Source organism: Lycorma delicatula, chromosome 5 (assembly GCF_047948215.1).
Source record: "Lycorma delicatula isolate Av1 chromosome 5, ASM4794821v1, whole genome shotgun sequence".
NCBI lineage: Eukaryota > Metazoa > Arthropoda > Insecta > Hemiptera > Fulgoridae > Lycorma > Lycorma delicatula.
Window position 1 is genome coordinate 99,258,187 of NC_134459.1, and position 12,132 is coordinate 99,270,318.

General features: G+C 31.4%; 1 protein-coding gene across 3 annotated transcripts in view; it reads right to left on the bottom strand.

Annotated features, from left to right (window-relative positions):
* Window positions 1–4,617: 4,617 nt before the first annotated feature.
* Window positions 4,618–12,132, bottom strand: part of LOC142324489 (uncharacterized) — a 65,040-nt gene continuing 57,525 nt past the window's right edge. For all 3 annotated transcript variants that reach the window (XM_075365316.1, XM_075365315.1, XM_075365314.1), the window contains one exon: window positions 4,618–5,109. In XM_075365316.1, coding sequence (XP_075221431.1) covers window positions 4,923–5,109 — 187 coding nt within the window. In that variant the 3' untranslated portion in view covers window positions 4,618–4,922. The remainder of the gene's footprint in view (window positions 5,110–12,132) is intronic.

Here is a 12,132-nt window from a genome sequence, read left to right on the forward strand (position 1 = left end):
ATCTGTTCATCCATATCTCTTCATTGAAAACTAACATCATAGTCTCTTTTAATTATGTCCTTTTATCTCTTCCTAAGTTAAAAATACTGTTACCTACTCTTCTTTTTTTTCCATTATGTTTAAATGGCCAGACTCCCTTAATCTATTCTCTTTATTGTTTTCTGAAGTATTACAATCCTAAGCATTTTTCTAATGACATCATTCAATATTCTATTCCTCCTTGAAATTTATTTCACAAGCCTATATGTTATTTTCTTTGTCTTCATAACTCACGTATTCACACCACACAAAGTAAGTTTTATACATGATTTCTTTACCTCTCATGGGTAGTATTTCTGTTCTCACACTGATAAGATCACCCAGCTAATTGTTTTCTCTTACCTACCTCTATTTATTTTTCCATCTTCTGTTATTTAACTATCAAAATATTGAAATGATTCTTACTACTACTGTCTTCACGATGAACTTTTTATATGGCCCCTCTCAACTCTTTCTTTTCTTGTAGCGTATAACGTTTTATTTATTTTTTTGTTAAATTTTGTTTTCCCATTATGGTTACATAAACTGCCTGTTTTATAAAATGAAAACTTTCAACATAATTATTGGTAAACATTTAGAATTAATATGAAAATATAAATAGATGTAATTGTTATTTAAGTAACCAAGAACTGCAATTTAGTAAGGTTACATCATTTGAATAGCTCTTTTAAGGAACCTTCTCCATAATCAACTCACAAGTAAGTAATTTACAGGATAACCTTAAAATACTAGCAAAATATGTATGTACAGCAGCCTGAAGCAGGGTTCCTCCAGGCCTTAAAAATCAGTGAAGGTTTTGAAAAATTACTTAACACTACTTATTTACCTCATTGAAGAGGCTAATAATAGATAGATTTTGTGTTGTACTTGATGATTTATTTTTAATTAGATGGTGGTAGGAGTTGAAAAGAATTTATCAAGATAAAACGAATTAATAAATTAAGATTGATGTTTCTATACTTGTGTATATTCATATTCCCATTTAAAAACTCATGCTGTAATCTGCAGTAAAATATTTCATTAAATTCCATAAACATTAGAGGAGAATATTCAACTTTGGGGTGGAAAAGATCGAACTCTTCAATTTTTGAACAATTATTTATATTACTAACATAAATCCTTCAAATTAACGAGTTCCACCCCCTGGTTAAAATAATCCATTTAATCCAATCATTTCTTGTTGAACTGGACAATGTTCTGGTCAAATCCTATTCAGTGATTTTTCAATAAATTGGCTGAATTCAACAGGGTTCTTCAATTAGCAGCCAATAAAATTCAACCAAATCTTATTCAAATTATATAAAGGTCTTTCTTTATCTGTTTAGCCTCCAGAACCACCATAAGGTATTATTTATGAGGATATCATTCCTCCCCCCCCCCCCACCATAAGGCTGAGTTATACTTAATTGTGGCTCTGGCCTGTGGGGAGGGGGGAGAAGAAGAAAAAAGTTGATCATTCCTGAGATGTTTAGTTAATTGAAACCCAACCACCAAAGAACACTGGTACAGTTCCCAGTGAAATCAAATCAAATGAATTTCTAAGCAGGGCTGCAAATTTCAAATATGTACCTCTTAACAATGGATAAGTAAGTATTCATACTGGTAATATATACAAATATTATGAGTGTGAGTATTCAAAATTTTAGAATCTAGTAAGAGACCAGTATTTAAAAATATTTTTACTGAGAAATATTTTAAGACTTGTGTATTTGTCCATCTTCAATTATTTTTGTGAATAAGATTAAAATAATTGTACTCTGAAATATATTTTTACATTACTCCGAGATTAATTTTGTATTTATTATATTGGAAAGTATCACCAGCTTTTGACTTTCAAAGTTGAAAAATCATAATTTTGAAAGTTGTATGGAAAAATGTTCTTATTCATCTACATCATGATTATTTTAGTCAGGGAAAATCACTTTCAAAATGTTGGGGGGGAACCCTCTGAAGCCAAATTTAATCTCTATAATGCTAACAATCACCTGCTATGCAAGGCTTAGGCTAAGTTGTAAGTTGTCATTACTAAAGAGATTGTATCAGTGCTTTTCCTTCGTGGAATTATCGCAACTACTAACGCATTTATAATAATGAGTAATTGCATGACTCAATGATTGTTGCATTAATTAGGTAAAAAAATTTACTTTGTCATCAAATGTTATAGCCAAACATTTTTTAAAAACTCCAAATGTTTTCATTTGTCTGTGTGGTAATTTTTTTTTAGATATTGTACTATAAAAATTTGGTTCAGTTTGTTATAATAATTGGAATTTAGATTTAAAAATGAACAGAAAATTAATGTTCCATCACACGTTTTCACTAAAGAGTATTGGTTGAAAATCAATGTGTACTAATTATTTATTTACAGGAGGGGTTCTCCTAGGTGACCAAGAATTGTGATAAAAATTCCATGTGCAAAATCTATGGGCCAAAAAGAAAACGCAGTAGTAATCAGCATTGTTTGAAATTCAATAAACTTCATAAGTTACTAAATTTGTTGTTTTATTATTTCTATTATTAAGTTAATCATTGAAAAGTTTATAATGACTGGCAAATCACCACAATATATAAGCTTATGTATAATAATATTATTAATTTTGTAGCCTATACAAAAGGCCAAGCTTGACCTGGATTTTAGTCCTTCAGGCCGTTTCATACTGGAAATTAAACTAAGCTCAGATTTGTGTTTAATAGAAAAAAAAGCAAACCATACATTTAAATGTTTTGGTTCACACAAAAACTATACTAAACTGCACTGTAATTCCTGGATTGCTGGGCAGGGCAGTTTTTATTTTCAATTTGCTACCTTGCACAGCTCATGTATAAAACATAACCATACAAGTGCTGAGGTTTTGTTTTGTGAGCCATTATACTAATCATTTTTACGAAAGTTAAAAGAAACATATACAGGACAACACTTCTTTTAAAGAACTTCATGGATTAAAATATAAATAACAATGAATTCAAGAGGAAACATAATGTATAGCTTTGGTTTCAATCTTGATTCCTAATTATAATTACAATTAAAATTTAAGGTAAAAAAGAAATCCTATATCTTATATTTGGGTGTAAATTAAAAAATTATGATGTTGAAACTGGGTTTTTTTAACATTTAACTATTCATAAAATCTCAAATCATCTATGTTCAAATAATAGTCTTACTATAATAATATGATTAACAGCATAAAATTTTTGTAAGAAAGGATTTAACAACTTAAAAACAAGCTAAATTTATATGAAATCAAACATACTTGCTGGCCTCCATGGCGCAAATGGTAAATGGTAGGTTTCGACCTACTGGAGGTACTGGATTCAGTACCTCCGGATGCCATGACTGGTCAAGCATGGCATTTTCACATGCTAGAGTTGCCATTTTATCTCATCCTCTAAAGCAATACCCAACAGTGGTCCTGGAAACTAAAAAAAAAATTACCGTTAAACATAGTCTCTTCTACTTATGTACTCCTCTAAATTATCATGATTTCTTAGGTGTACCTCTTTGTCTCCTTCCTTCTATTTCTTCCCATTCGCATTGTAACTTGCATTTCTTAATTCCATTACAGCAGTAACTTCTCTAATAATTTAATTTATAATTTTACGTTTTCCCCCAATATGTATCTTATAAAGATGCTATTACACTACTGTTTTTATGTTTCACACTATTACAGCTTATGCAATAGAAAGTATTTCCTCTTAAAAATAATAGTTTTGAAAATTTGATGCAACATTTTCCATGGCAGTAGAAATGACCTTATTAATTTGAAGTTATTTGAGAGAATGAACAAAGGTTCCTCAATAAATTATATGCTGCAATTGGCTTATCAGATCGGCACTTATAAAAAAATTACTTTATACTGTTTACAAGAAATATTAGCCCTTATAAAAATAGTAGTAAGTCATTTGCAACTATTGACTTAATAATTACTAATACAGAATTTAAAAAATTGGTAGTATGCTTACTGATTCTATATAAATATAAAATGAACGTACAAGTGCTCTGTTAATTTATTATTTTATATAATAAATTTAACAGAGCACTTCTAAAATAATAAATACTATGACATTACATCAATAAATTCAGTACTTTTATCGAAATGAGATTTTAACCCAACCTTTGTGATGGAGCGGCAGCATCTCGTCCAGCTTTCAACTGCAGGATACTAGGCTCTAATACTGGTGAAGCAGTTAGCATTTTTTGAATGCCATAATAAAATTCAAAAAAAGGAATGAAGGTAACTAATTGGGCATCATTTTGTAGTTCTCATATAGAATCAAAATAAACAAAGAAAATTTATTTGAATTTTTTTTTTTCAACATTTCTTTAAATTAACATATTCAGCAAATATTTACACAAATATGAAATTTTATCTAAATTTACGCCACTTTATACAAGAAATTATTCATATTGATTCATAACTATTTTTTACAATTGAGACAAAAATTATATAATGCCAATCTGGAAGGGTAATTACTAAAACAACAATCATGTACATTAAAAATTATGAACTGCTTAGCAGCATTTACAACAGTTTGGGAAGAAATATTTTTCAATTTTCAAAGGATTACTCATAGACAAGCTGATCATATGAATTAAATTCATTTATTAGTAAATTATAATAACAGAGTCAATAATCTCAATAATACTGAACAGTATTTAGTTACAATAACATAGCTTAATTAAATATGTATAGTATTATACAAAATTGATCGAAACTTTCATTTAATTGTACATAACATTTATGGCACCAAACATTTTATATTTAATAGAAAAAGGGTTGATATTAAATATACTTGTTAAACTTTAACAAAATAAACAGTTAAAAAATATACTTTAAGAACCATATCGGTTTAATGAAGTTTTGGAAACATGAGCAGAAGAATACTTAAACAGTGCCTATATGAGTAAGCATATTATCGCATGTAGTGCTTTTTGGTAATGCTTCCTTGTATTTGAGTCTTAATAGTTTAGCTAAAAGTTCTGAATTTGCACTGTCCAGCAGCGCCACTTTCTTTTGCACAATAGCTAACTCTCTTGATTCTTCTCTCTGTTGATTCTCAGCTGTTAGTAACCTACAATAAAAATAAATTATACATATACTTGAGCTTAATATAACATTTGCATAAATATATAGTTATAACGAAGGTCTTTCAATAATTTAACAGACAAACATTTTTAGTGAAGGAAACACTTAATGCAGGCAATTGAAACTTTATAAGTGTTAGTTAGCAACCTTGCGAAGAGTGTTACTCGGCTGTATATAAACATAACCTCTAAAGTCTTTTCTCTCTTCTGTTTAGCGTACGGAACCACCATAAGGTATTACTTCAGAGGATGATGTGTATGAATGTAAATGAAGTGAGGTCTTGTACAGTCTCAGGTCGACCATTCCTGAGATGTGTGGTTAATCGAACACTAGTATCCACGATCTAGTCTTAGTTACAATGGTGTGTCTGCTCAAAGAAAGTACTTTTAAAAAACAGCATTTTGTAATCCAATTTTTACTTTCGGAAAGTGTACAACCATCATAAATATTATCTCGGATGAACAAATAATATGGCAGTAGTTGCATGAATCATGCAAGATTTTATGTGTGGGTGGAAAAGTTAAAAGTGGCCACAAAAGCCTGACCGACAAGCACCATTCTGGGCGACCGATAACAGTGTTGACCTCAGCATTAGATACTTGTACTGATTGATTCACTTATCCAAGAAAACCATTGACTTACAGTTGAACAAACTGCTGAAAAATGTTGAGTAAGTGTTGGCATAACTCATTCCATCATTCAAAACAAACTACCATTAAAATCTGTGCAAGGTGGGTTCCCAGACAGCTTGCTGTTCCATCACGAAGCCAAGAGATTTAAAATTTGCACCGAACTTAAAAATTGTTTCAATAATAAAGGTATGCATTTTTGAACAGGATTTTAATTTTAACCTGCAATGAAACTTGGATACATTATTTTGAGCCAGAGTCAATGCATGCAGTGGAAACACCCCTGAATAATCGCCTGTCCATAAGAAATTCAAAATGCAAAACATCGGCTGGTAAGGTCATGATAACCATCTTTTGGAGTGCTCATGGTCAGATTTTCTGGGATTATTTGGAGGAGCAAAGCACTATCAACAGCCTATACTACTCAGCCATGATTGAGAACATACAGCTTCTTTTATCAATCAAGTTGAACGACGAGGTAAAGAAAAAAGTACAAAACTGGCTTCGAGATCAAGGTAAAGAATTGTTCACCGAGGGGATAAGAAAACTTGTAAAAAGAGGGGACAAGTGCAGAGAAGTTGGTGGGAATTACATGGAAAAATAGACAAAAAAGTAGTATTTATTTAATAAACCATTTTTGCTGTACAGCTATTTGTCTGTCTGTCTAATTATTGAATGATCATCGTAGTTTACTAAGGTGAAAAAATGAGATTCACAAAGTTTCTTATTTTTTCAATTGACTTCTTTATCATAATTTTTCTTATAGGGTAGGGTAGTAAACCTGTTAACAATATACATTCAAATCACATATCTTCATTTGTCTTAGTAATGACTATAAGATGAATAGGGCTGAATGGAAATTTATAAAGAGGGTGATTGTTATAAACAGGCCAGTTAAGTCATTACCAGATAAGTTTGTATCTAATAAATGCCTCAGTTATATCTAACCTGAACAACCACAATATGTAGCAAAAGTTGAGAAATACTTTTATTTATAGTATACTTTTATTATAAAATACAAACAATGAGTCGCTTCTAATGAAAAATGTATAAAACTATAATAACAACTTACACTCCACTACTGGTACTGCTGTTCTCATCATGAAATATTTAGAACATGGTTAAAACTTTAAAAAAAACTGCCAGCAATAACATCAGCTGATACCAGGGTGAAAAAAGCACTATCAGTCACTGAAGGTAGCGACTAATAATAGGATGTAAGTTTTTAAAACATTAAACTTGGCTAAATTTATATTTAAAATCTTTACAGTTTCATCAATTGTTATACAACATAGCAAATTGTAATATATTGAACTGCTAATACAAAAAAAAATAATATATAAAAGTAAAATAGTAATAATAAAGCAGTGGATTCCTATAAACTGCATCATTTACAAATTTATGGTCTCACAATACACTGAATATCTCAGGCGGCAGCATACGGTAAGTAGACAGAAGATTAAGAAGTAAGGATGAAATGCTAATAGCCAAAGCCATATTTAATAAACCAATTCTCAAGTGGGATAGAGTTCTGGTACACACAATTGGTAATTATAAGACTTAGATAAGCAGTAAACATTTAAAATTAATTAAAAGAATTAAACTGTTTCATTAAAGCATATGCATAGATTTTACAACATAATAATTTAAAAAAAGCATTACACAGACTAAGCTGTTTCTGGTTTAAATCTATTTCTATTTTTAAATACATCTAACTTAATAGCTCCCATAGTATTGCAAGGAACCAAATTTATTTTCTAATAGTGTATATTGTCCTAATAGTATTTTATCACTATTACACAGATTGAATACACACTTCTTATGGCTTAAGTAGTATTTGAGGGTAGAAAAAATAAAAGTTTAATGGTAAGACAATGGTAACTGGTAAGACATTTTATTTATATTCCTAAGATAGTAAGGCAAATTAACAATTTTTTAATTTTCAAATTAAAAAAAAAAAACTGTAATTAACTAACCAATTTCAATAAACCAGTAAAAAGAGGTAGAGAAAAGTACTGTATATTTTTCTAAATAAGAAAGAATTATGAAAATTACATATATTTTTAATTTATCACTAATGATAAAAAGTCAGTAATTTTACAATTGATATTTTCAATGGCACCTCTGTATGCTATGTTATGGCAACAAATGATATTGTCACCAATACAAATATGTTCAAATTTTATTTAATTGTCATCTCATGTTTGTAATATAACAAAATTTTAGATCCTTACTTTTATCACAGAACCATTATGAAAATAAAAAATTTAAACAAATATTACCTCTGTTTATTAAGATTTAAGTTAAGATGCTTTGATCATTATTATTATTATTGTTATTATTATTTGTTGCACATTCACTCATTCTACTTGGTAAAAGCACATCTAGCAACAAATAATTTTTTATTTGAATTTTAAACATCAAATTTTAACACTTTCAGTGCAAAAAAAGATAATCTAATATACATTAATAAAAAAGATAAAGATTTTTGCCCAAATTAGGCACACAGAATCTGAACCATACATACACCTCATTCTCCTAGAGAATAATTTATGTCATCCCAAGTAATTTATTTAAGTCCAAAAGATCATTAAAAACAGTTTCTAATATTTGTATTGCAGCACATGCATGGTGTAATATAATTTTGATCAAGGTATACTTTTGCTCTTTGTCAAGATGGTAAAGCAACTACACTTTGACCTTAGCCAAGAAGCGATACTGTAAAGTAACTGTCGCCTTAATCTGCTTGGATACACCAGCTTCATGACTGTAAAGTAACTATCAGAAGCAGTGCGTAACAGCTCATGAGAGGATTAGTGGGACAGTGACTATGGCAAAAAATATCTAAGTACTCTATTTTCTATCTGGTGAAAGAATCATAAAAAGCCAAACCTGAGGCTGATGTGTCTATTGGGATAAAGTTGGGCTTCTTTTTCTATCTAAAATCTAGACTGATCATTGCAAAGTGGCAACCTTCCTACATAGATCAGTTAACTTTTCTTTGTAACTGACAATACTAAAACATTTTTTTGCGTCATTTGTAAAAAATATATATATATTTTCCTCCTCTATGAATCATGAGACCTTGCCGTTGGTGAGGGGGCTTGAGTGCTCAGGGATACAGAGTAGCTGGACCGAAGGTGCAACCATATCGGAGCCAGACTAAGGAATGATTCCTGAAAGAGGGCAGCAGCTCTTTCAGTAGTTGTTAGGGGCATGAGTCACAATGACTTAAACGGCCATATCAACATCACTCAGTCCTCTGAGTACTGCGCAGCTGAAAGAAATGGAAAACTACAGCTGTTTTTTTTCAAGAAAATATGGCTCTCTGCATTTTCACAGAGCAATAATGGAGGCGCCTTCCTTGGTAAAATATTCAGGAGGTAAAATAGTCCCCCGTTCGGATCTCCGGGTGGGGACTACTAAGGAAGGGGTCACCAGAAAACTAAAAAATAACATTCTACGAGTCGGAGCGTGAAATGTTAGAAGCTTAAAAACGGTTGGCAGGGTAGAAAATTTAAAAAGGGAAATGGATAGGGTAAATGTGGATATAGTAGGAATTAGTGAGGTTCGGTGGGAAGAGGAAGGCGACTTTTGGTCAGGTGATTTTAGAGTAATTAACTCAGCATCAAATAATGGGCAGGCAGGAGTAGGTTTCGTGATGAACAAGAAGATAGGGAGGAGAGTGGAGTATTTCAAGACGCATAGTGATAGAATCATTGTAATAAGGATAAAATCAAAACCTAAACCGACAATGATTGTTAACGTCTATATGCCTACAAGCGCCCATGATGATGATGAGGTAGAGTGTGTATACGAAGAGATTGATGAAGCAATTAAACACGTAAAAGGAGATGAAAATTTAATAATAGTTGGAGATTGGAATGCAAGCATTGGAAAAGGCAAGGAAGGAAATATAGTGGGTGAATACGGGCTGGGCAAAAGGAATGAAAGAGGGGACCAACTTATAGAGTTTTGCACGAAGTATAATTTAGTAATTGCCAACACCCAATTTAAAAATCATAATAGAAGAATATACACTTGGAAAAAGCCAGGCGATACTGCAAGGTATCAGATAGATTATATCATGGTTAAGCAAAGATTTAGAAATCAACTCGTTGACTGCAAAACTTACCCTGGAGCAGACATTGATAGCGACCATAATTTGGTGATAATGAAATGTAGATTGGGGTTTAAAAACCTGAAGAAAAAGTGTCAGATGAATCGGTGGAATTTAGAGAAGCTTGAGGAAGAGGAGGTAAAGAAGATTTTTGAGGACATCGCAAGAGGTCTGAGTAAAAAGATAAGGTAGAAAATGTAGAAGAAGAATGGGAGAATGTTAAAAAGGAAATTCTTAAATCAGCAGAAGCAAACTTAGGCGGAATAAAGAGAACTGGTAGAAAACCTTGGGTTTCAGACGATATATTGCAGCTGATGGATGAATGTAGAAAATATAAGAATGCTAGTGATGAAGAAAGTAAAAGGAACTATCGGCAATTAAGAAATGCTATAAACAGGAAGTGCAAACTGGCGAAAGAAGAGAGGATTAAAGAAAAGTGTTCAGAAGTGGAAAGAGAAATGAACATTGGTAAAATAGACGGAGCATACAGGAAAATTTTGGGGTACATAAATTAAAATCTAATAATGTGTTAAACAAAGATAGTACACCAATATATAATACGAAAGGTAAAGTCGATAGATGGGTGGAATATATTAGAGTTATACAGAGGAAATGAATAAGAAACTGGTGTTATAGAGGAAGTTGAGGAGGATGAAATGGGAGAAACAATACTGAGATTTGAATTTAAGTGAGCATTAAAAGGTTTAAATGCCAGAAAGGCTCCTGGAATAGACGGAATACCTGTAGAATTACTGCGCAGTGCAGGTTAGGAAGCGATTGATAGATTATACAAACTTGTGTTTAATATTTATGAAAAAGGGGAATTTCCGTCAGACTTCAAAAAAAGTGTTATAGTTATGATACCAAAGAAAACAGGGGCAGATAAATGTGAAGAATACAGAACAATTAGTTTAACTAGTCGTGCATCAAAAATTTTAACTAGAATTCTATACAGAAGAATTGAGAGGAGAGTGGAGGAAGTGTTAGGAGAAGACCAATTTGGTTTCAGGAAAAGTATAGGGACAAGGGAAGCAATTTAAGGCCTCAGATTAATAGTAGAAGGAAGATTAAAGAAAAACAAACCAACATACTTGGCGTTTATAGACCTAGAAAGGCATTCGATAACGTAGACTGGAATAAAATGTTCAGCATTTTAAAAAAATTAGGGTTCAAATACAGAGATAGAAGAACAATTGCTAACATGTACAGGAACCAAACAGCAACAGTAACAATTGAAGAACATAAGAAAGAAGCCGTAATAAGAAAGGGAGTCCGACAAGGATGTTCCCTGTCTCCGTTACTTTTTAATCTTTACATGGAACTAGCAGTTAATGATGTTAAAGAACAATTTAGATTTGGAATAACAGTACAAGGTGAAAAGATAAAGATGCTATTTGCTGATGATATAGTAATTCTAGCCGAGAGTAAAAAGGAATTGGAAGAAACAATGAACGGCATAGATGAAGTCCTACGCAAGAACTATCGCATGAAAATAAACAAGAACAAAGCAAAAGTAATGAAATGTAGTAGAAATAACAAAGATGGACCACTGAATTTGAAAATAGGAGGAGAAAAGATTATGGAGGTAGAAGAATTTTGTTATTTGGGAAGTAGAATTACTAAAGATGGACGAAGCAGGAGCGATATAAAATGCCGAATAGCACAAGCTAAACGAGCCTTCAGTAAGAAATATAATTTGTTTACATCAAAAATTAATTTAAATGTCAGGAAAAGATTTTTGAAAGTGTATGTTTGGAGTGTCGCTTTATATGGAAATGAAACTTGGACAATCGGAGTATCTGAGAAGAAAAGATTAGAAGCTTTTGAAATGTGGTGCTATAGGAGAATGTTAAAAATCAGATGGATGGATAAAGTGACAAATGAAGAGGTATTGCAGCAAATAGATGAAGAAAGAAGCATTTGGAAAAATATAGTTAAAAGAAGAGACAGACTTATAGGCCACATACTAAGGCATCCTGGAATAGTCGCTTTAATATTGGAAGGACAGGTAGAAGGGAAAAATTGTGTAGGCAGGCCACGTTTGGAATATGTAAAACAAAACAAATTGTTAGAGATGTAGGATGTAGAGGGTATACTGAAATGAAACGAACAGCACTAGATAGGGAATCTTGGAGAGCTGCATCAAGCCAGTCAAATGACTGAAGACAAAAAAAAATATATATATATATATATATATATATATATATATTAGACAAATTTTAATGTTTCTTGATTAGTTTTATTATACTGCTCCAAAATA